Raw genomic sequence first — 25,075 nt, 5'->3', positions numbered from 1 at the left:
CCAAGAAATGCAGAATAGAAATCTATAGCAAATCCTTTATGTCTAGAGATCTGTGCTTTTTAAAAAACCCAATTTGATAGTTTCCACCTTACTGCCTTGCACCAAGTCCCCAGCAAGGCTTACTTAAGTGGATACAGGAGACGGATGTCTTACAGCAGGGTTTATAGCTGCCCTGCAATCCAGGTTCCCTGACTAGGACAAGTCTGTCTCAACTCCCCAGAGCAAAATTTTATAAAAGCGTCTGAAGGCCACCACTCTCGGCACCACTCCATCTTGCAGAGTAGGGAACGGAGGCCCAGGAAAAAGAGACTGGCCTGAGGAAATATGGTTAGGACAGAGCTAAGGCCTGAAGATGAGTCTCATGACCCAGCACTCTAGCCCCCCACCCAAACCATCCAAAAACTGGATGGAGGCACTGCACCACAGGGAGAACACTGAACCAGAATCAGGCCAGTAGGGTTCAAGTGTTCTCTTACCCAAATAAACTGCAAGCCCCTTAGCTGGGGCACACAGCTAAGGGGCAGCTTACAAAGGAGAAATGCTATTTGCACTGAATCTGCAGAGACACTGCAGCACGGATGGGTAGACATCGCCATGCGCACATGAACAGCAGAAAGCCCTGCAGGTTCAGCTTCCCTACGAGGGCCGAATCCTATAAACAAGATTACCACCCCCATTAGACCTTCTCTAAGAAAGAGTGACCTCTCCAGTTGATGTGGCATTAGGCTTTTTTCATGCTTCCGCAAGGAGAGCGACCAGGACAACAAAGCAGGCTGCATCCGAGCCTGTGCCTACAGTGCCACCTTGTGGGAGTCTGTGTGGCTCCACAGACCTCTTTATTTCACCAAAGGAAAGGCTAGTAATTGGAGCAGTCCTTACCACCGCCCTCCCTGGTCCCCACAGCTGTCCCACTGAAATGTCCTCCCCTGCCCCTCAGTGGCTTTCAAACTTCAGCCTGCACAAGAAGCTTCTTAAAACACAGGTTGTTGGAACCTAACCCAGTTTTTGGTTCAGTAGCTCTGGGTTGGGGCCCAAGATTTTACATTTCTAGCAAGTTCTCAGGTGATGCTGATACAGCCAGTTCAAGACTTTTGGAAAACCACTGCCTTTGCTAATCTCTCTGCACCCACCAATGCTCAGCAAAAATTCTAGCCCTTTATGAGATGTTCCAAATGTCCCCAGACTTATACCATGTCAAAGCTATGTTAGCTTTGATCAAGTTCCTTAACCTTGAGCCTCAGTTTTATCTGTAAAAGGTGGATATTAATAGCTCCCTCACAGAGTACTTGAAAAAGGTAAATGATACACAGGTCTCCCCCTCAAAAAACCTACATGAGCACTTATTTTTGCTAACTGAAAGGAATCCAAAGAGCATTTTCATTTTTGCGGGAGTGGGGGGGAGGAAGCAAAAACAGCATTTAGTTTGTTTTGCAGCACTCTGAGTGGCAAGTCACCGCCAAGCCCCTTGCCCCAACATACACTCAGCACCAAGACGCCATAGCTTTGAACGGTGTTGTGAGCGCCCGTGCTTTACCTCAATGTATTTTGTGCATCCATTAGTAAGATGTATCCCAAGATTTCAGGAAAGCCCGAGAGGTTACTTTCTGGGTCTGAGAACACTCCAAAATTCATATAAATTAATAACTTTGTTCTTTACACCTTCTGAAAGGCTTCACAGGATCACTCTACTTCCAGATAGCCAGGAAAAACTAATTCCTCGAACAGGTTTACTGGCATGTAGAAAATAAATGTCAGCTATTCTGCCATTATTTTATTAGCAGTATTACTGTTCATGTCCCAGCTTCTCGAGGAAAGGGATCATTTCTCCTACTCAACACTTGTGAGGCAGAAGGGACCTTAGAAGCCCATTAGTCCAAACTTCCCTAGACTAGAAGCAGCGCCTGGGGAAGTTATCACAACTTCAGATGCTTGGGTGCCCCCCACAGCTAACTCAGGAGGCCTGGACATTTGTATTCTCAACCAGCACCCAGGTGCCCAATTTAGGAATTACTCATCTAGCCCTGTACCTCATCTAGACACGGGAAAATGGAGGCTCAGAAAAGTCTTACCATCCATAGCCCCAGGTGTCTAGAGGCTGACCAAGGATCAGAAACTAGGTCTCCGAATTCTAGTCTAGTCCTTTTCCAAGCCAGACTGCATGAATGCCATCTCTTCAATCCCTAGCCTCCTGCGCAAATCCCCTCTCCAGCATGCATGATGAAGAGTCCAACAGCTTTATGTATCCCCCATGCAGAGGAATTCAGCATGTGACACGTACGTTCAATCCACAGCTCAACATCTCATTCTCCAGCAGTTTTTTATTCCAAAATATTGAACAAGGGAAAAAAAAAAAACTCTTAGCCTGTTGCACGAGGTCCTCAGTAACCTGCTCCCTGCTGACCTCTCTAGTCTCACCTCCCTCCAGAACCTCACTTATACCCTAACCCCCAACCAGTGTGGACTCTTATTTTGGGCATCTCACTTCCACGTCTGGCCTACAGAAATTCAACAGGGAGCAGATGGTAAAGGGCAAATGAAAGCATGGGTGTTCACCCCCCTAGACCCACACTGCAGAGTTCTAGAACCCAGGAGAGCCTCTACTTCGCCAGCACAAATGAACTTCTGGTGCCCTTAAAGCCAACCCGAAGTCTTATTTTTGAAATGGGAGTTTCTAATACCAGAAACACACTATGCCAAACTGCTGAAGCCACCAGTCACCACAGGGCCTTGCATCTGATCTACAAGCATGCTGCTCCCACCTTACCCACCTGTACCCCAAAGAGTGGGCTCACTTCACCCACACCTGCTGCTTGTTCCCACCCTGCAGAAGTTCTTTTTGAGCTTCCATGGCGCTAGATCAAAAAACCCTGCTCCTGTGCATTCTGATTAGATTGTCCCAGTTGGTGGTATTCCCTCAGAAGCCTTCTAAGACCCAGTCACCCTGCACGGTTTCTCTCACCTCTGGATACCAATCATGTAATTTAACACAATTAAGCACCGTCTGCTGCTTCACGGTGAGAAACCAGGCCAGGAGACTGTGGGGAGTTGCTTAACCCCCTGAGCCTAGAGGGACATTCACTTCCCCAAGTCCCCACCAGAGACCAGGGCACACAGCAGCTCAGTAAACAGGAGATTCAGTTGGCCATCACTACTTCAATAATCTCACGGCAACGGGCAATTTGTTGAGCACAGTGGACATACAAATCAGTTATCTTGGAACGCCTGGGTGGCTCAGTCGGTTGAGCGTCCAACCCCTGGTTTCAGTTCAGGTCATGATCTCACGGTTTGTGGGTCCGAGCCCCACATCAGGTTCTGCACTGACACTGGAGCCTGCTTGGGATTCCCTCTCCTGCCTCTCCCCCACTCACGTTCTCCCTCTCAAAATAAACCTTAAAAAAACTCATGTCTTGTTCACCTTCACGTATCTTGCAGACAACAGCTACTCAACAGGTGATCAGAGGCACAGCAATGAAGACTCTATTCAGACAGCTGTGTTCCACCCCCAGCCCCACTACTTGCACAAGTTGCTTAACTGCTGTCAACTCTCCAACATGGGTCCAATGACACTTGCCTCTTATGGTTACCGTGCAGATTAAAGGAGGTGTTTATCTGGAATCTAGAACAGCGCTTGCCCTGGCTCCAAGAGTATGACCTATTAAGATACTGGAAGGAGAACCCAAAATAACCAACCAGGGAACCAAGCCCACAGCACTGTTAAAAGCTGCTTGATTCCTTGGGCACATACAACTACAAAGGAGGCAAGCTGTCAAGAAGCACCCCAGTATTCACTGGAGACTATAAAACCACCCCCATCAGAATCACCTCTAGCTTCTTCAAAGATCCCCGCTACCTCTCACCAAGCCAAAGCCTCCCACTAGGGCCAAACTGAGGAAAGGGAGGTATTCTCCCTCACTGTTGACTCCCCTTGGTTAACTTTGCTTTTTACAAGGGCTGCTTCAAAGCCTGCTGACAGCACAGCATGGTCTGGTTACTGTCAGCGTCGACAATGCTGGATCTGAGAATCCTGAAGTTCAACAGCACAGATGCCCACAATTTAAACTGAGTTACTGCCAAGTCCTTCCTATCACACATTGCTTAGCAATACAGTTCCCAAACTGTTCTTACAGGTGGATGCTACATCATTTGAGCCTCAAAATAGCCTTAAGTCAGGTCAGCAGAGCAGGTACCCATGGGTACCTCAATTTGAAGAGAAGTTAACCCTATCATTTGACCAAATGACTTGCCCAGACATCTACATGGACTACATGGAAAAATCACATGGAAGGGACATGAGATCAGAGCGCAGGCAGTGAGGGTGTGAGCTAGGCGCAGGAGCAGAGGCTGTGGTGGAGGCGATGGTGGACCAGACAACACTTATCCTGAGGCAGGTGGCCAGGCATCTAACCTTGCCAACTGTCAGTATGGAGGAAGGTGAGCCTGCTCTTGGGTCCCAATATTTCAAGAGGCTGGAAATCTGGATTGTTACGTATCATTTGTTCAGTTTCAAAATGTGCCCTGTGCAACAAAGCTCACAGACAAGACTACCAGTTGGTGACTTCGGCAGCCGCCCAGCCCAGCAGGTCCCTTGGAACAGTGAGCTCAGCCAGAGTTCATCACAACTCCAAGAGGCTACTGGATGAATGCCAACTCCGCCCTCCCTGAGCACACCCCAACAAAAGCTTCCATGCCTTGTGACTGCTACCAACCTTCACTTCCACTCAGGCTCCCTGCAGCTGTGCCTGCTAGCTCACATCAGTCCCTGGGACTCTGCTCTGAAAGCCACCACCAACCCTTCAGTTTGCTTCCACCAGTCCTGCTTAACCTTCCATCCACTGACCGCTAGTTCACACACCCACCTCCCCCAGCTCCAATTTACCTGGTGCCCTGCATCCCCTCTGCCAGCTGTCCCTTCCCTTCAGCACCTCGCTCCTGCCTGCTCCTCCCCAGTCCTCTGCTCCCGCAGTCTCAATGCCACAGAAACCCCTTCTCTTTCTACAATGTGGGCCACCAGGCACCAGTGACCTCTGCACTGCTAATTTGAAATCCCCCACTCCAGGGGCGCCTGGGTGGCTCAGTCGGTTAAGCAGCTGACTCTTGATTTTGGCTCAGGTCATGATCCCAGGACTGTGGGACCAAGCCCCACATCCATGCTGAGCATGGAGCCTGCTTAAGATCCTCTCTCTGCCCTTCTTCCCTGCTCACTCTCTAAAAGAAATAAAAATTAAAACAAAATAAAATACCCCCCCCTCCACTCCTATTCATCACCAGTCAGCCATTTTGGTGAAAACAGACACCTGCAGGCCTGAATCTCCCACTCCTCCACACTCTCCTACTACATCCTGGCCCTAGCAAGGACACCCACAGGGCCATGGGTTCCACAAACCCAAGAGTGCAGCCTGAGCATACTGGTACAGCCAAGCAGAGCAACTGCACCCACCCTACCAGCCGCAGGCCTTGGCCAGCAGGTCCAGCCCCCACATCCCTATCCTCAGGTCTCCAACTTCTTCATTCAGAGTCTCTCACCATGCTCTCCAAAACATACAACCATTCCTACCAGCAACCTTGTGCTTTCTGCTATCACGATTCTTGCCTTTTCCTGAATCCCCATCTACCCAGGTTTTTCATTCCATTACCACTTCCTGAGGTTTCTCTGCTGCTTTTTCATCCATAGACACAGTTCCTATAGTATTTATAAGCTTGACTCCCATATGGACCCACGTTAATATGCAAACCAATCCTACACCAACTTCAGGGCAAAATAGCATCCAAAACCCTTAAGCTATTAATGCCTCTTCACCCTCAACTCAACTTCTGCACTTTCCACCCTCTCTATCCTCTCATCAAAAGGCACCACCCCCCACCTTTAGGGCGCCAGGGTGGTTTAGTCAGTTAAGCATGCGACTCGATTTCAGCTCAAGTCATCTCACGCGTGGGTTTGGCCCCGCAATGGGCTTGTACTGACTGTGTGGAGCTTGCTTGGGATTCTCTCTCTCCCCCTCTCTGCTCTTCCCTCACCCATGCTCTTGAGCTCACTCTCCAAGTAAATAAACTTAAAATTTTTTTCAAAAAAAAAAAAGGTACCCCAACCCTCACAGTAATCTTAAAACAACCACTCCTCAAATCTCTCAAATGTACACAACTGACCAATCATCCAGAGCTCGAGTATTCAACCCTGATGCCTGAAAAAGACAAACTCAGAATCAACATCCAGCAAAGAAAAAGTAACACCACATAACCCTCCATATTTCACCAGAAGCACATACCATCAGATTTACCAAGCTATTACACACTACACCCAAATATTCATTACACTAGAGCCTCTCTCTGATTCCCCACTCACTTATCCCGTAAGCACAAACTTATAATGGACTAACAATGATTTTGGTGGATCCTACTGACTTCATGATAGATGATGAAAACATTTAGCAATCTAGTAATTTATAATCTAGTAATTTCCTGTCGAGGCCAGCAAATTTTTCAGTTAATTAAGAATAACGTCAGGTTCTAGGAAGACCAAAAAGGAATTCAGATTTCAAGTGTCTTTTTCAGAGACTGACCAACTAGACTGATGGCAAGTATTCACATGAGGCAAAACAGACTGGCCCTACCTACATGCTCCTGCTTTGCTAAGACTGTACACCCAACACCTTTGTGCCACGGAAAGGAACAACAGTCATGCCAAGTTTTCACTGAAAGCTTATGTGAACATGTGAATCCGGGCAGCAATCTAAATCTGCTCTAACAGCAAATTATCATAACACTTCCAGTAAACGTCAAATGTTTCAAACAACCAGACACATAAAAGTTCTTAGTTTATTAATCCTCTCATGAAAAATCTGCACAAACGCCAGATAGTCCCTGAAGCATCTTTACTCCTTCTGTGGAACAAAGAAAAAGAAAAATTTAGTTAGTTAACCACCTTTAAAAACCTGAAAATTAAAGTTCAAACCCTTCAACAAACTCCAAACTTAATGACGCTCATGCAGAAAAAGTATTAGTAACCTAGAATATTAACTTGGTGATAACACAAGGGAAGCATCAAGAAATAAAACTTGCAAGCATTCAAGTCAGAAATGAAATAAAAAAGCAGTTAAATACTACTAGGTTTTAAAAACAAAACCATATAATTATCAGTATTTAAAAGTCTACAGTTCTTGAGAGAATTTGTAAGTGGACTTCTAAAACCATTTCACATGCTCTATAGTTTTAAATTACCATTATCAGTAAACAAGTCTAATGATCTACATGAAAAGCTTAAATTATACCTGTTGTCCAATCTCCAGCTCACTGAATCAGTGGCAGGGAAGGGAGAAAGGAGGGAAGAAGGAAAAGAAACATTTCATTAATAGTCCCTTTTCAAACTCCAAAATAATCTGCATTTACATGCATGCAATCAGACACCTTAAAAATGACTGTTTGCTTTGTAAGTGTATACCAAACACTCTTCAGACACTCATTGATTTTATTCCCCCCCATTCTGAGAATACCTCGCATGATTACCACCGTTCTTATGTAAACAAAGTGGCACGAGGACTTCACAATGAAGAGATCATGCCAACGGCAGTGCCAACCCAAGCTGCCACCGCCTACATATACATGAAGTACACATGCCTGACCCTTATCCTTCCTGCTCTGCTCAGCAACATCATGCTGGGCACACAAGCACCATCAACAGACCTGGGAAGCATCCCACACAAGAATCTAAATTAATTTAGCCTCAGAGAGAACTAACTCTAAATGATCAAGCAAGCCTAAAACCTGTCTCAGTTCAATACTTTAAACGTCACTGTTTACAGCCACTGAAAGCAGTACAACTTAGTTTTTAAAAAGGCAAAACTCAGTCGATGAAAAGGCTTCAAATGCTCTTCAAAAGCGAGACTATTTATTCCTTTATTTAAAACAACTCTATCGTGATCTCCCAGTCTGTGAGTTCAAGCCTCTCGTTGGGCTCTGTGCTGAAGGCTCGGAGCCTGCTGCTCACCCTCTATCCCTCTCTCAAAAATAAATGAAACATTAAAAAAAAACAAAAAAAACTATCGTACCCAAAAGCTAAGAGCAAATACCAATTTCAACATCCAAACAAAAACAAAAGTTAACATCAGTATGCCTGGCCATTTTGAGTCAAATACACGTGCATATTTACGCATTCATCTCCCAGCCAGGTTTTCAGAGCTATGCTAGTGAAAGGCACCAGTGCAACCTGAAGTATGGACAGTGATGCTCAGGTCCACAGAGGTAGCCCCTCCACACACGTCACCGTCAAGCACTAACACACAGGTCTCAAAGGCTGAATGAAGACAAGAACGGGTTAAATGTCCTTTGGTCTAGATCAGTCCACTGACTGAATCTTTTTGCAACCTCTGGGACTTCCGTTGACAGGTATAAGCCTCACAAACAGGGAGCAGTTCTAAGCAGCAAGTAGTTCCTCTGGCAGTTCATCCATTACTAGAACTCCACGGCTGGGAAGACAATGTGATTAGAGAGGTGGGCAGGCATAACACATTCACTGCCTGGCAGGGAGTCATCGCTAGAGGAAGCACAAAGGGACAGTGACTACAGTGTTTCAAAACCCTACTACCCTCCAACCCAGTCTTAGCCCACTTCACATGCTATGGATTGGGGCTGCTCAAATGCACAAAAATGGTTAACATGGGGTAGTGAACTACTGTGACCAGATAGTTATGGAAAAAGCGTATTTGTCGAAAACCTTGGTGTGAATATACAATTACCTTGGAATTTTTTCAATTAAAAGAAAAATGGACAGCAGATGGAAAATCAGAGGTCAATAAAAAGCGATGTATGGGCTCCTGGGTGGCTCACTCGGGTTAAGCCTCCAACTCTTGATTTCAGCTTAGGTCATGATCGCACCATCATGACATACAGCCCCGCATTGACAGTATGGAGCCTGTCTGGGATTCCCTCTGCCTGTCTCTCCACCCTTCCCTCCCTTGCGCTCTCTCAAAATAAATAAACTTTAAAAACTTTAAAAAAAAAAAAAAAAAAAGAAAAGAAAAGAAAAGAAAAGAAAAAGCAATAGAATGGTACAAGGCCATTCTATTGAGCAAATGCTTCCTGGACAGATGCTTTGCCAGATTTCCTAGACTAGAGCTGCCAATGAAATCAACCAGTCCCAGGGTCCCTAAGGGAAAGACCGTTGATAAAAAAAATGAAAGAACCCTTCCCAAAGCCTGTATCAACCAAAGCCATTTCCTGGGTATGTAACTGGGGCACAGCATTTCCCTGTACAAATTAAAAGGTGCCTACTTGGTAGAGTACCCACCTTCCTCCACCAGGTCACTTCGCAACATAACATGCATTTGAGTTTCCAAAATAAACGAGATTAAAAGTTTTTCTCCTTTGCTCATAATCTACCATTTTAAAACATAGCATTTCAATTATAAAACACCATACTACAGAAAACTCTTGTTGTCCAAAAGCCAACATGCAAAGCATCAAAGCAAACTCCGTGAAGGTGATGCATCCCCACACCGTGCTCACAATCTCAGTACCTGCTAGACACTTCATTTCTGATGAACAAGAAATCCAAGAAAGTAGAGGGAAAAGGCAAAAAAAAAAAAAAAAAATTTCACAGAACACTTGATTATTTGTTAATTTAACAACCCAGCACCTTAATTCCATTCAACTATTATTTACAGTTAGCTAGCAAAGCTGGTAAAAAGCTGCTTATCATTAAAATCACTTCAGTCTTGGCTAACTGGAGAGGAAGCAATTGAGATCTCTCAGCTGCCTCTCCAGCATGCCAGGAGAACATGGGCCACATTGATTCAACAGCTTCTTAAACCAGTTATCCGTTTTAAGCAAATAAATTTAATCTCCGGGAACCAGACATACTTCCCCATTAACAGTCTAAACCAATTAGCAGTAAAATGGGAAACTTTTCCGGATAGGGCTTGCAAGAGGCCCACCAAGATGACTGAACCGATGTGGCCCGCGTTGTGCTAATCTGTGAGCTGACAAAGGGTGGGCAAAGCTACTCTAGTGAGGTTAAGATACTACATCGTGTAGCGTCTCAAAACACGTTACCTTCTGTAATCCAGAAGAGGTGGGAAAAGAGAAAACATTAAAAAAGGTTATTAAGAAAACAAATCCCTCCTTTCTAGAAACTAAAGACCTGCAACTGACATTTCTGTATTCTCCTTGATGAACAATACCTTTTTGCCAGCACCAACATTAGCTTTTGCAGTTCCCCTGACTTTCTTCATTCGGTTCTTGCGTTCCTTCCGCTGTTTTCTCGACGTCTTTTTCTTCTCATACAAGCCATGCTGAAGGAGAAAGGAGTACCTCATAAGTGACTGGCAACATCAACTCAGCATTAACTAATCTGGTAAGGACCATGACCAAGCCAGACAGCTCAAGAAATGCAGCTTCCCAAAATCAATCCTTCTTCAAGTACATTTAAAAATACTTGTTTGTGCTAGTACCTGGTCATCAAATTAAGGGACACGTACATGTACAAATCAATGGCACAGGAATCAGACGTGCTCTCAATGCCCCACGTCACTCTGCCGTTCCTGCTGCCTGAAGACTGCTTCCAACCAACCTTCACATGGACCTCAGCTTCAACGTCACCTGCTCAGCAAGGCCTCCCAGACCACCCAATCAAAGAGTGCAGCATCTATCTACCACATCATGTTTTACCTCACCTGTGTTCTACTTATCTGATGGCAGAGAAGGAGAAAGAGAAACAGAAGTACTTGAAAGTAACCATCTGCATACTAGTTTACGACCTAGAATCTAAGGGAGCTTCTCCGGCTCACTGCTGTAGTTCACTGTAGTGCTTGGCACCCACAAAATGGTCAAAAACCTTTCATGGTTCCTGGCTACCTGTGAGAACCAAATCCAAACTCAGACTTTAATATCAAGGATCTCAATTTGGTGCCAACCTTTCAAACTCATCCCCCTATTTCCAGCTCCTATCCTCACAATTATTACTTGCCCTTCTAAACCCATCTCCAATGTCATCTCTTCAAAAGCTGTCGACTCCATTACTGACACCCTATGCTCTTTCTTATCTGTACATCTGTCGAAGAACCTTCTCTCTTAACCCCATTAATGTTCAGATCTGTAGCTTGTCCTTCCCCAGACTGCTTGCTCTTGCTCATTCCCCTGCACCCACAGCACAATGCTGTTGAAATTCAGTCTTCAGTAGCTGTTGAACAAATGAGAACACCTACTCGTGCAAGTCTATGTTTGGGTTCATTTTTCTTTGCATAATCCAAGGAATCATAAATCATGCCAAAGCCAGTTGTCTTGCCACCTCCAAAATGGGTTCTGAATCCAAATACAAAGATGACATCTGGTGTGGTCTTGTACATTTTGGCTAGTTTTTCCCGAATTTCTGTCTTAGGTACTGTTGCCTTTCCGGGGTGAAGAACATCGATGACCTTAAAAGAAATAACAAATTTTAGCATTTATCATTACGAAATGCATTTTTTGAAACAAAACAACCAAACTGTGATGTGTCCTTCCTTACCATCTGTTTCCGCTGAAGTAGTCGGTTGGTCATGAACTTCCTGGTCCGGATAGTTACTGTGTCATTCTGGAAATATTACACACTAGTTAATGATACCACTCAACCTTTTCTTGATCCCGCTGTAATTTTCCAAGCTCTGGAACTGCCAAGGAGTAGCCACCAGCCATATGTGAATAATTTCTAAATATCATGACATTTAAGATGCAATTCCGAATCCCGCAGCTGCAAGAGCCACATTTCAAATGTTCAAGAACCACAGGAACCAGTGGTGGGAATGCTTCCATGAAAAGAAAAACAAATCCCAAGTGCCTAACTTCTAGGACACCTCTAACACACGTAAACGCAGTACCAAGAAAACCCACTCAACAGCTTTTTGGAAACTTACTTCTCTTTGCTACGGGAATCACTCTGGAGCAGTTTCTCTAACTCAACACCTCATTTTGGTCCTAATTCTGTGAGGTTTGTCCTATTTTAAGCTGTTTAGGAGCACCCATGGCCTCTAACCACTAGAGGCCAGTAGCACCCCCAACTCCCCAGTCATAAGAAAAAATGTCTCCAGATTTTGCAGACTGTACCCTTAAGTGTAAACAAACCCCAAAATCACCCTCACCCAAGAACCCATTCTCTGAACTAAAACTACTTCCACTTTAACAAAGGTTATAGTCTCAACTACGTTCCTAACATCCTGCACAAATCGGACACAAACACTGCACTCTGCAGGTCAACTACCCGTCTTGAATGGCCCACAAGAAATCCTACCCCCTTCTAAATGGCCCAACAGCTCTTACACAAGTGACCACCAAGGAAACGTGGGCATTCGGCATGTTTCCACTAAGTAAAAATTTTACAAAAAGAGAAGGGAGAGGCAACAATTGGTTGCTACGTTTAAATTTCAGTTTGCAAAGCCACACCAAAGTAAGTTCACTTCAATAGTACCCAACTCTTCAGAAGATCGGGGGGAAGGGGGGGGTTGCAGAGGAGGTCGACTTAGAAATGGGTGCTGAACCTTTAAGACAGAGCTGACTAGTCATGACTTAATCCACACTCTTTGCAGGCTTCCATGTCCAGGGCCTCGGTTTCCCCAGTGTGCAAGAAGTTCCATCCGGCTGACAATATTTTAGCTTACACGTGGAATCGGCTTCACTCGCCACAACTCGCCCGGGCGCCGCCAGTACCCGCTTCACCTCTAGAGCTGCCATCACTTGCAAACCGCCTATCGCAAACTGAGACCCCCGGTGAAATGAGTCTCACCCCACCCAGCCCAATCCACTAGGCTCCACGAAGGCGACAAACGCAGGAGACGCTCGCGCAGTCCCCAGGCCCTGGACCCTGAAACCCGGCGTGTCCGGGTCCGGCAGCGCAGCCCGGACTCCCCGCCGACGGCTCTGGGTCTCTAGGCAACCAGCCTCCGTCAGACACACCCAAAGAAAAGCGACGGGGCTTCAGGTGGCCATAGCGCAAAAGGCAGGACCCAGAGACGAAGGATGGCTCAGATACGCGACGGATGACTGCACGGGTCTAAGGAAACTCACCATGATGGCGGTCGAGCTTTAGGCAGCCAGGGAGGAAAAGAGAACCACTAACCGCGGGCCAATCATATCAATGCGCTCGGAAGGACCCCAGGAGGCGCCGGCGTGTGGGCGTGGCCCGAACCGTGAGGGCGGCCGCGCCAATGCCGGATTGAAAAAGGCTTAAGGTGAGCCAAGGATCTTCGGCCACACCCCCGGGATTTTGGACTGGCCAATCCAGAGGCGGAACAACTTGGGCCGACGGATTTACGCCTGCGTGGGTTCCCTTTCAGCTCAATTTACTGTCTTGAACTGCGCTTCCTTAAAGTTCCGATAAGCCGAATTATAGTTTAAATTGTCTCATTGCGAGTTAGAGGTTCATAAAGATGCAAGACATCTTAGGAGATACTGTCAACCAGCCTCCTCATTTTATAGCGAGGAAAACTGCAGAAATCCTGACTCAAAACCTTTGTTGTGTCAAATATATAAAACTATTTTCGTTGATTGCTACGTATTGTTTTTCTGAGATTTTCCTGGTGATTTTGTAAATTAAAAACAAAAAAAAACTCATTAATTAATTTGCTTTTTCTGAAATCTTAGTCCTTAACAACAAAAAAAAAGCTGTTTGATCCATAAATTCGTTTAGTTGTTTAAAGTAAAATGGTCATGCAAAAATAAAGAATATATGTACATGTTCAAAGAGACATTAGGAAAGAACTTTCCAAAGGTTAGAATGAACGAGAAAACCACAGTGCAGTCTTTGAGGACAACTTTCCTATATTTTTTAGAATAATAGTTAATATTCACCGAGTGATTGTTATATGCCTGTTACATTGTAATTACTTTCACCTTCATTTTGCCATTTGACCAACTAAGAAGTAGGGTACCTATTGCTGACCCCTTTTATAAAATGGGCAAACTAAGACACAAGGAGGCTAAATAGCGTTCCCAAAGTTATACAACTTTTAGGTGGTAGTACCCACGGAGGCACTGTGGTTCCAGAACGTTTGCTCTTAACCTCTCTATGACAAAATCACTCGTCAAATCTTGTTAGTATAGTCTTGTTAGTATAGTATTGTCCACAATAAGTAAAGTAAAATCTGATTTGCTTTGCTTTTCGTCTGTTGCATTTGTGTTTTGCTAGTAAGAATCCATGGAATCTAACGTACCTTCTTACAATTCAAAGGTGTTAAACCACTTCATTGGATTCGGTTTAGAGTTCCCCACAAATAGTAAAGACATTTTTGGCTCTGTAGCACTGAATCCTATGGTAGTATGGTTTCCTTGGTAGTGTCATGTGCTTAGATATCACACTAGGATCACCTCCCACAGGTTGTCACAGACTGGGTAAGCAATTTATCTCCTGTATACATTAATGATTTTCACTTCGCAGTGTCCCCTCATCTTGTATCCCTAGCTCATCATGGCTAACTTTTCACAGATTTACAGCTTCTGTTTTTGTAATCAATAACATGTTTAATTCATTTCTTTTTCAAAGTAACTTTGTAAACTGAAGGTGCACGCATGGCCGTGTTTTCTGACCTGTTTATTTCTTTCCGTGGTCGTACAGTTGGTACCTCTGTACCCTGGGCAGGTTCATTTTAAGCCTCCACCTTTACTTAAAAAATTAGAGGATCTTAATTAAGATGTTGTTGATGACGATGACGACGATTTTCCTCTTTATGCAGTTTTTGTCTCCCTGACTGCCTGAAAGTCCTGAGGCAAAGCGTTGCAGTATCTCTGCAGGTGTCAGAAGACCTGGAGAAATGGACCGGAAATGGGCTTTTGGAAGATACAGCACAGGCCCTGGTGCAGTTTCAAAGAGGCGCCGCAAGATGGCAGTGCAGGGAGAAGGCGAAAAGCGGCGTGTCCGAAGCCTCTCTTGACTGACAACCGCGCCGGCGAGTAGCGGAAGAGGAAGCGACCACGTGGGGCGCTCTACGGTGGCCGAGAGGATGCCGCTGCTCTTGTAGTAACGAGGCAAGAAGCACGGCCGGGAGGTGCAGGGAGCTACGTTTCTCTAATCTAGCTCCCCCGGTCTCGAGGAGGGTGCCCCGGCAGCCGTCACCATGGTGAAGGAGCAGTTCCGAGAGACAGATGTGGCCAAGAAAATGTAAGGAGGGGCAAGAATGGCCAAAGGACGGAGAAATGAGGGGCAGAGGGGCGCGAGGTCAGGGGTCCTGGGTCTCAAAGAGTCGGAGATGAGGGTCAGTTGGAAGGGGAGGGCCAGGAATCAGCGGAAGGTGGTGGGCAAAGCTCAGAAGTAATCAAGGTAGGTCAAAGAAATCGGTCAGGCAGAGGGCATTCCAGCACTCGGGGGACTGCAGGCCGGGGGTGGCCCCTGGGCTTTGGGAGGAGTAGGTGGGATGGGACGTGAGCCTTGGGCCTAAGCACGAGTCCTCTCGAGGTCAAACGATGACCCCTTTGTTTCAGCGAATCTTCTGCCACTGCAGCGTGGGGGAGCAATCTGGGCCGGGGAGTGTGTCTAATTCTGGTATTACTGCAAAGCACCCAACACGGAGGCAACATTTGCTGACCAAAAGGTTGGAGTTACCAGCTAGAAAGCTCTACCACTGGGCTGTGGGTGGCAGTCTCAAAAATAAGGCTGCGCTTTTGGGTCTACTCCTTCAGAGCTTAGTTATCAGGCCATGACCTCTCCTTAATGCTTCCAGGGGGAAAATGAACCAGTTGTTCTTGCAACAGATGCTTACTGAGGAAGGTATGGTGTGCTAGACCCAGCCATAGGCTTTAGGGATGGGGCGTGAATAAGACCTTACTGCCTAGTCTAGTTGAAGAAGGTAGACAAGTGAACCTTGGCAAGTACAAGCGTAGGTATAGGGGTTCGGAGAGTATGTAATGAGAAAGCAGAAAAACGCCGGCCAGATAAGGAGCGCACTGGAGGGAGAAAGGGGTGATGAGAAGGACGTGGGAGATCTGAAGCTGTGTTCCAGAGTCATCTGGCAGGCAGTAAGGAACCTTTGAAGCGTGTTAAGCAGGGAAGTGTCTCGATAAGAATTCTTCTTCTGGAAGATCTCTTTGATTCTTGGGGAACAGAGTAAGAGAGAGACCTTGGAGGCCACTGCAGGGGGTCCAGGCAGGGGTAATGATGGTCTGCATGAGGGTGGTAGAGTCATTGGAGAGAAGTGGATTTTAGAGGAGTTTGGGATATAAAATTAACAGGATTGTTAGGGATGAGGGAAGGGAGAAATGAGATTGAAACACAGAATTTCTTGCTTGGGCAGCTGTGTGGATGGCTGCCATTCAAGGGGAACAAGTATCTTACTTGGAAGAATCCATATTTCCCTGGCCCCTCATGCCCACCCCAAACCCCATCTATATTCAGATGTAATCTGTTCTCACAAAGCAGGCTGGCAAACTCTGTTAAGATGCAAATTAGGTATCTGAGACTTCCATTTAAAACCTTCTAACAGCTCTCTTTTGCACTAACATTTAAATTCTCTACCAGAGTTCCCAAGCCCAACCTGACCTGAGCCCTGTACACCTCACTGATTTCGTCCTGTACCATTAGTTTTCTGTGCTCCATCATACTGGCTTGGTTCATTTGGTTCTTGAATGCCACTCTTGTGCTGGCTCTGGGACCTTTGCCCTAGTTGTTCTCTACTAAAAATGCCGGACCTCTGTCTTGCTTTACGGCTGTCTCCCTCTTACTCAGAATTCAGCTTAAATGTCAACTTTACAGAGGCTTTCTGACCCCATAACATAGTTTTCTTAGACTCTGTCTACCACTTCATATCATTTTCAATCTCTGCATCTATTCACTTTTGTGTCTGTATTTGCTTGTCTCTCTTGCCCACCCTGAACCGTGAGTCCCATGTTGGCAGGGTCCTTGTCTGTGTCCTCTAATATGGATCTTCAGCTTGGCACATAGTAAATCCCCGGTTTGTTGGTCAGATGGTTGAAGGAAAAGATTTGGGAAAGAAAGTTCTGGGTTCTGTTTTAGATGTGTCGAGTTTGAGGTGCCTGTACGGCTATGCAGAAGTGGTGTCTATTACCGTCTCCAGCCGAGTAGTAGTAGCTGGTCTATAGGAGATTAGACAGACATTAACAGGTACTCCAGTGACACAGTCACTCAAGAGGGATGTGTAGAATAAAAAGGAGTTGTGTTGCATCCCTAGGTGAGGAGAGATAATACCTAGGGATGGTAGTAGAAAAAACAACTACAAAAGAGACTTAAGAAGGAACAGGTGGCATGGGGCCAAGGCATTCAAAGAGTATGTGGTGTCACCAAGGCCGTGAGAAGAAAATATTTCAAGATAAGGGGGAGAGGGAGTTAACATCCAGCACTGCAGAGCAGGAAAATAAGAACATTCTCCTAGAATTTAGCAGCAAGCAATCATTCACTTGATAGTAAGAATGGAAATTATTTCAGTAGGACGAAGGGATGCTTACCAAGGAAAAATGGGAGAGATTTGAATATATTTAATAATAGCACAGCGAGCCTACAGACAGTTGGAAGGATAAGGTTGGTTGTGGTGGCTCACTGTGTAATAGCCGCTTTTGGTAAGCGGTTTTGATGTAATTTCTCCCCTCTCTCATTATTAATTAAGTAAGCTCTACGCACTACATTGGATTTCCACTTGCGATCCCAAGATCAAGAGTCTCGGTGCCCTACCGACTGAGCCAGGCAGGCACCCCAGCTCCCGTCTCTTTTTATTCCAGAAGCCACATCTGTTTTGGAATGAAGTCACCTGAGGAGATGCGCCAGCAGGCGCACATCCAGGTTGTGAGTAAGAACCTGTATAGCCAGGACAACAACCACGCCCCCTTGCTGTATGGTGTGCTTGACCATAGGATGGTAAGGTCCCAACCCTTCCCGCTTCTGTGCGTTTTGACTTGCCAGATTGGAAGAAGCAAGAGCTTCTCTCCATCTCCCCTGTTCCCCCTGCACATCTCAGGGTCTCCAGACCTCGGTCTGGAGGATTTGAATACACTGCACTTTCCCAAGCGATTTTGACTCAGAGTCACCTGGTCCCTCTTTCCTGTGCAGTGGTCTCCATTAGCGATTGCGTGTGCTTTTTTCCAAAGGGTACAAGTGAGAAGGACCGTCCTTGTGAGACCTGTGGGAAGAACCTGGCTGACTGTCTGGGACACTACGGGTACATTGACTTGGAGTTGCCATGCTTTCACGTGGGCTACTTCAGAGCAGTTATAGGCATCTTACAGGTAGGCGCAGAGGTGTCCGTTTTCAGGGTGTAAACTTAGGAACTACTGCTCAGGGACACTGGGAGTGAGCTTAGGAGCCGTGAGTGGTCAGGGGGACATCTGGGGAGGATTTTTACATCACATAACGTAATACTGCATCTTACAAGAAGATGCATAAGGATTCTTTACTCTTGATTTTTCTTGAGTAGGAGGTAAGTACGTGTTGTAAAAAGTAATCATGGGCGCCTGGGTGGCTCAGTCAGTTAAGGGTCCAATTCTTGATCTCTGCTCAAGTCATGATCTGACGGTTCGTGGATTCAAACCCCACATCGGGCTCCGTGCTAACGGCACAGAGCCTGCTTGGAAATCTCACTCCACCTCCCTCTCTCTGCCCCTCCCCTGCTTGCTTTCTCTGTCTCTCTCTCAAACTAAACTTTTTTTTTGTTTTTTAAACAAATAGCCTTTTTTCTTTTCTTTTTAACATTTATTTATTTTTTTTGAGACAGAGACAGAGCATGAACGGGGGAGGGGCAGAGAGAGAGGGAGACACAGAATCGGAAGCAGGCTCCAGGCTCTGAGCCATCAGCCCAGAGCCCAACGCGGGGCTGGAACTCGTGGACCGCGCGATTTTGACCTGAGCTGAAGTCGGACGCTTAACCGACTGAGCCACCCAGGCGCCCCTAAACTTTTTTTTTTTTTTTTTTTTTTTTTTTTTTTTTTTTTTTTTTTAATTTTTTTGGGGGCGCCTGGGTGGCTCGGTTGGTTAAGCGTCCGACTTCAGCTCAGGTCATGATCTCACAGTTCGTGGGTTTGGGCCCCGCGTCAGGCTCTGTGCTGACAGCTTGGAGCCTGTTTCGGATTCTGTGTCTCCCTCTCTCTCTGCCCCTCCCCTGTTCATGCTCTGTCTCTCTCTGTTTCAAAAATAAATAAACGTTAAAAAAAATTTTTTTTTTTAAATAAAAAAAAATTTTTTTTAGCGTTTTACTTATTTTTGAGAGAGTATGAGTATGAGAGACACACAGTATGAGTGGGGGAGGGGCAGAGAGAAGGAGGAAGACACAGAACCCGAAGCAGGCTCCAGGCTCTGAGCTGTCATCACAGAGCCCGACGTGGGGCTTCAGCCCACGAACCATGAGACCATGACTTGAGCTGAAGTCAGACTCTTAACCAACTGAGCCACCCAGGCGCCCCATAAGTAAACTTAAAAAATAATAATAATCATGAATCAAGCAGTACAGAACAACACAAAATTTAAAAATCAGCAAAAATTCTACCAGGCAGCTCTGACTATAGGTAGCATTCTGGTGAACATCAGCCCCCTCTCTGTGCATATCTCCGGGCACATCGCTTAAAGTTTCCTGGGCAAGAGGTAGGGGTGACTTTTTTTTTTTTTTCCTTCAAGAAAAGACTTTTTCATCTCTCATCCTTTCATCGGTTTTAATTTTTAAAAGATGATCTGTAAAACCTGCTGCCACATCATGCTGTCCCAGGAGGAGAAGAAGCAGTTTCTGGATTATCTGAAGAGACCCGGCCTGACCTACCTCCAGAAACGTGGCCTGAAGAAGAAAATCTCTGATAAGTGCCGGAAGAAAAACATCTGCCATTACTGCGGTGCTTTTAATGGTGAGGAGAACACATAAAAGGTTTGGTGATAGTCCTTTCCATTCACTCTGGTCCATTTAGCTTATTAGTTTTATGGAGTGTTGGGAGGTCAGGTTTTTTTTTGCAAACTAGACATCAGAGCCTAGCAACTGATGCCCTGTTAGCCAAATGCATTTTCAGTGATTTCGTTAGCTAGACTGCAGCCTCAGGCCAACCTGAGCAAGTATCTCATTTTCCCAACCTTGGTAAATAAATTCTCTCTTACAGGTACTGTAAAGAAATGTGGATTACTGAAGATAATTCATGAGAAATACAAGACCAACAAAAAAGTGGTGGATCCTATTGTATCAAATTTCCTTCAGTCTTTTGAAACAGCCATCGAGCATAACAAAGAAGTAGAACCACTGCTGGGAAGGGCGCAGGTGAGCCTGAAATCACATGCCTGCCTCCCCCCCCCCCCCCCCGCATCACGCACCCATTCTTACCCCTCCCTCTCTGATAGACATGTCTTCCGAAATGAGAAGCTCCGTTAAGGTAGATCTCTAGGAATACTTCCATGAAAAGTGTTTATCTTACAGTGTGTTCAGTGTTGAATGTAGACTGATCATGTAACTAACACGACTTTTTTTTTTTCTTTTTTTTTTTGCATTTATTTATTTTTGAGAGACAGAGACCGCATGAGCAGGGGCGGGGCAGAGAGAGAGGGAGACACAGAATCCGAAGCAGGCTCCAGGCTCCGAGCTGTGAGCACAGAGCCTGACACAGGGCTCAAACCCACAAATTGTGAGATCATGACCTGAGCCGAAGTCAGACGCTCAACTAACACACTTTGAATTGTGCAGATGGCATGTCACAGTTGTATCATAAGAGATTGTGGCATCACAGCTATACAGAGCATAAACTGAGAGAGCCTGTGTCTCACATGGGTGAGATCTAAGAAATTGTAGGTAACTCCCGTTACTTTTCTTGGTACAGGCTTAACTAGTAGAACTTTATGAAGTATCCTGTTCTGTCTCACTTTGATTTCGATTAGTACTGAATTCACACAGTACCGTCCAGAATTGGTAGTATACAAAACTAACAAACCAGTTGAGTGGCTACTGAGTACCAAATTCTGTCAGTCATATGGGGAGTGTCAGGAACTGTAAGACAGTGGGTCTGTTGTCACTGACCCCACCGTTTAGATGTGTCACGAGCAAGTAGTCTGAAAAGATAACTGACATCCTGGGCCAGGGCGCTAACCATCACTTGAGTGGCAGAGACCGGAAGTACAGTACGGTGGGCAAGGAGGAGGAACGTGTTGCTGTGGACTTGATTGGGAAATACTGAGGAAAGGTGTGGTTTGTTCTGGTCTTCGAACAGGAGTAGGGTTTACAGAATCAAGGGTAGTGAGCTTAGCACATCCAGGCGGCAATGCCTCGGCTGATTCTGAGGCTGAGGCTCTGAAAGACCAGAGAGTGCTAATGAAAGCACTTGCCTTCAGGGACTGCTGAGAGGGACAGGACCTGTTCCTTGCTCTTCACATGGATTGCCTCTGATTTAATCCTCAGCAGCACTTGAGACAGCCCTGCCCAAAGTGACAGAGAGGACTCAAGCCATGGCAGCTGGAGTGCTAGAGAAAAGACACAACTGAGAGCTTGGTGTAGAGCGCGTCCTGCTCCGAGGAGCGTGGCCCCATCAGAGGCTTTGAGGTGGTGAATGGTTCATGGTGAATAAATGACAGAATTGTAGGACAGCCTGACTGCTCTTCACAAGACCCCATTACCAGAGAGAAAGGGCAGGTCACGGCTTAGGAGAAAGCGGTCACAATTCATATATCTGACAAAGGACTCTCGTATCCAGGAAACGGTCCTTAAAAATCAGTAAGAAAAATAACCTGATTTTTTTGAATTTATATTTATTTTGAGAGAGAGAGAAGGTAAAAGGCAGAGAAAGAGAGGAAAAGAGATAGAATCTCAGGCAGGCTCCGCACTTCAATGCAGAGCCCAGTATGGGGCTTGAACTCACAAACCGTGAGATCATGACCTGAGCTGAAATCAAAGGTCAGACGCTTAACTGACTGAGCCACCCAGGTGCCCCAAAATACAACCTGATTTTAAGCAGTGGGAGCAAAACTTGAATTGGCACGTCCCAAAGCATCCATTCCAATGCCAATAAACAAAGGAACATTGCTCAATGTTACTAGTCATCAGGGAATCACTAATTATAACTATACCCTCACGGAAAAATGGAAATGTAAAAAAAACTGAAAACTGCCTGCTTGCAAGGACGTGAAGTGACTAGCACTCACATTGATAGTGTGGAAGGTTACCGCTACTTTGAACGGCCGTTTAACAATTTCTTACAAAGTTACACCTACACTAACCATACAATTCAGCTGTGTTTTTTTGTTTAATTTACATCCAAATTAGCGCATAGTACAACAATGATTTCAGGAGTAGATTCCTTAATGCCCCTTCCCCATTTAGCCCATCCCCCCTCCCACATCCCCCCAGTAACCCTCTGTTCTCCATATATATGAGTCTCTTATGCTTTGTTTCCCTTCCTGTTTTTATATTATTTGTGTTTCCCTTCCCTTATGTTCATCTGTTTTGTCTCTTAAAGTCCTCATGAGTGAAGTCATAGATATTTGTCTTTCTCTGACTAATTTCACTTAGCATAATACCCTCCAGTTCCATCCACGTAGTTGCAAATGGCAAGATTTCATTCTTTTTGATTGCTGAGTAAAACTCCATTGTATATATATACCACATCTTCTTTATCCATTTATCCGTCGATGGACATTTGGGCTCTTTCCGTACTTTGGCTGTTGATAGTGCTGCTATAAACATGGGGGTGCATGTGTCCCTTCGAAACAGCACACCTGTATCCCTTGGATAAATACCTAGTAGTGCAATTGCTGGGTCATAGGGTAGTTCTATTTTTAGTTTTTGAGGAACCTCCATACTGTTTTCCAGAGTGGCTGCACCAGCTTGCATTCCCAACAATTGAGCAGTTTTAATCTTCAGTACATACCTGAGAAAAATGAGTGCATATGTCTGCAGAAACATTTGTACGAGAATGTTCATTGCAAGTTTATTAATAAAAGCCAGAATTGGAAATAGCCCAAATGCCTGTCAGCGGGAGCATAGCAAATTGTCATAAAAAAATTTTTTTTAATGTTTATTTATTTTTGAGAGAGAGACAGAGCATGAGCCAAGAAGGGGCAGAGAGAGAGAGAGAGGGAGACACAGACTCTGAAGCGGGCTCCAGGCTTTGAGCTGTCAACACAGAGCCTGACGCGGGGCTCGAAATGACAAACCATGAGGTCATGACCTGAGCCGAAGATTGGCGCTTAACTGACTAAGCCACCCAGGTGCCCCTAGCAAATTGTCATAGATCCACACGATGGAATACTATGCTGTAATGAAAGAAGTGAACTCGTGACACACAACCTGGCCAAAGGTCAGAATCCTGCAGAGAACGAGAAGCATATACAAGAGAGTACGTAGTGTATGATTCCACGTAGATCAAGTCCAGCAATAGGCCAGACTGATCTGTGGTGATTGACATCAGGAGAGTAGTTACCCCTGGGGTGAGAGCTTGGTACTGACTGAAAAGAGGTATCAGGGTCCTGGGACGCTTAGGTGGCTCAGTTGGTTAAGCGTCCGACTTTGGCTTAGGTCATGGTTCATGGGTTTGAGCCCCCCATGGGGCTCTCTGCCGTCAATGCAGAGCGTGCTTAGGCTTCTCTCTCCCCCCTGCCACACTCCCCTGCTTGTGCTCGCTTGCACTGTCAAAAATAAAAATTTTTTTTAAAATACCAAGGTCCTTTTATGGAGAGATGGAAATACTCTGTATCTTGATTGGAACACTAGTGTGTGTCTGGTATATATGCGTAGAAACATGTCAGTCTCTTTAGGATTTGTGGAATTTAGTATGTGTGAATTATGCCTTGACTGGGGAACAGAGCGGGTACAAAGAAAACAGACCGTGAACCTGGTGGTGTTAAAGGAGCCAGAGGCCAGAGTCACTGCACGCAGTAAGAATGGCCACGGGCTGCAAGTGTGCGTGCAGACGTCTGGGAAAGGGGAGTGTTCTGGAAATGGGGAGAGAGGGTGTCAGCAATTGATTCAGGCAGAAATGTCTTCAAAGGCAGTAAGGGTGAAGCTGCTACAGAGGAAGTGTGGGCGGGCTGAGGAAGATGGTCTTGGCCCTTGTACAGCCCAAGAGAGAGAGGCACTGTCCAGGCTGGTGGCTGTGCAGAAAGCTTTCAGAAGCCTGGTGAGCAGCCTTGGTCATGGGTGTGAAGGGTGCCTGGGCTTTCCTGGCGGTGGCCTGACTTGCAGGGTGCCCCTGCACGCACTCTGCCGCTCCTGGATCAGCATCCTTGACAGCCCACCACTGCCCCCTGCCAGCTTTCTGTCCGGGACGGATGACCACGGTCTCTGCTCCACACACTCTCCATAGTAGGGAGTAGCACGATTCTCCCATACAGCCTGGGAGGCATCTTGTTTGGGAAAGTCTCCTTCCTAAATGACTTGGCCCTGGAGGTAACCCCTCCCATTTCAGAGTCTAGAGCATCGAGCTTGGCTCTCTGGGCATTCCCCCACTGCCGCCACCCCCGTGTATCTCACCCCACTCTATCCAGATTGATGCCCCAGAGGTGGTTTAGGGTAGTGGTGAAGAGCTTTGGCCTTGGAGTCGGACCCAAGATTAGAGCCCAGTTCTGCCGCTTGTTTGTTCTGTGACCTTAGACACGTGACCCAACCTGGACTTGAGTTTTGTAACTCTAAACAGGGATTACAAGAGTATCTGCTTTAAGGCTATTGTGAGGATTAAGAGTTGAATTCCAGATCAAGTGCTTAACAGAGTGCCTGGTGCATAGCAAGTGCTTAGACCGTATTACCCAGTTGCAGTAGTTAGGACTGCTACTGACAGTATGATAACAATGACAGGGGTGCCCAGCTGGCTCAATGAGAAGGACGTGTGACTCTTAATCTCAGGGTCATGAGTTCGAGCCCCACTTTGGGTATAGAAATTACTTCAAATCAATCAACTTCAAAAATAAATAAAAGCAATTTTGTCTAGTGCGTCTATATGATTCAATTTATGATAATGAAATTATTTTTAAAAAAATAATGACAAGACATGGTGAGGATAGATGAGGTTTCCTCCCCCTCCACATGTAGGCTCAGACTCCATGTCCTTTTGGCTTTACCCAGCCTGCTCCCTTCCCCTCTTTACCAAACTCTCCCTTCCCTTGGCTTCTTCCCTGCAGCCCGGCACACCTCTGTTCTCCGGACCCTTTGACCTCACTCTTTCCTCA

At 45.8% G+C, this 25,075-nt stretch overlaps 2 protein-coding genes across 4 annotated transcripts in view; one reads left to right on the top strand and one right to left on the bottom strand.

The window, feature by feature from the left end:
* Nucleotides 1-6,795: 6,795 nt before the first annotated feature.
* On the bottom strand, nucleotides 6,796-13,107 carry RPS24 (ribosomal protein S24). Of its 3 annotated transcripts, XM_042907781.1 has the most exons (7): nucleotides 13,027-13,107; nucleotides 11,495-11,560; nucleotides 11,196-11,405; nucleotides 10,173-10,283; nucleotides 10,045-10,047; nucleotides 7,266-7,287; nucleotides 6,796-6,878 (listed from the first exon to the last, which is right to left on the bottom strand). In XM_042907781.1, the coding sequence occupies exons 1-6, from the start codon at nucleotides 13,027-13,029 to the stop codon at nucleotides 7,285-7,287; spliced, it is 396 nt and encodes a 131-aa protein (XP_042763715.1). In that variant the 5' UTR covers nucleotides 13,030-13,107; the 3' UTR covers nucleotides 6,796-6,878; nucleotides 7,266-7,284. The 3 variants fall into 3 exon arrangements, with proteins under 3 accessions (XP_042763715.1, XP_042763716.1, XP_042763714.1); XM_042907782.1 differs by lacking the exon at nucleotides 10,045-10,047; XM_042907780.1 differs by lacking the exons at nucleotides 7,266-7,287; nucleotides 10,045-10,047.
* Nucleotides 13,104-25,075, top strand: part of POLR3A (RNA polymerase III subunit A) — a 53,860-nt gene continuing 41,888 nt past the window's right edge. Inside the window, exons 1-6 of the mRNA XM_042907779.1 lie at nucleotides 13,104-13,190; nucleotides 14,691-15,115; nucleotides 17,683-17,818; nucleotides 18,049-18,186; nucleotides 19,617-19,788; nucleotides 20,035-20,189. Of these exons, the coding sequence (XP_042763713.1) occupies nucleotides 15,072-15,115; nucleotides 17,683-17,818; nucleotides 18,049-18,186; nucleotides 19,617-19,788; nucleotides 20,035-20,189 (645 nt within the window). The 5' untranslated portion in view covers nucleotides 13,104-13,190; nucleotides 14,691-15,071. The remainder of the gene's footprint in view (nucleotides 13,191-14,690; nucleotides 15,116-17,682; nucleotides 17,819-18,048; nucleotides 18,187-19,616; nucleotides 19,789-20,034; nucleotides 20,190-25,075) is intronic.

Source organism: Panthera leo, chromosome D2, assembly GCF_018350215.1.
Source record: "Panthera leo isolate Ple1 chromosome D2, P.leo_Ple1_pat1.1, whole genome shotgun sequence".
Lineage (NCBI taxonomy): Eukaryota > Metazoa > Chordata > Mammalia > Carnivora > Felidae > Panthera > Panthera leo.
Note: the sequence above shows the minus strand (reverse complement) of the source record. Positions and strands in the feature narration are given on the sequence as shown.

Bases quoted from the DNA above. Each gene is read 5' to 3' on its own strand.
- RPS24 (XM_042907780.1), bottom strand. The intron at 11,406-11,494 runs GTAAGGAAGGAC...ATTTCTTTTAAG, and splicing joins TACTTCAGCGGAAACAGATG to GTCATCGATGTTCTTCACCC. The intron at 10,284-11,195 runs GTAGGTGTTCTC...TTTCTCCTTCAG, and splicing joins CCAAACATAGACTTGCACGA to CATGGCTTGTATGAGAAGAA.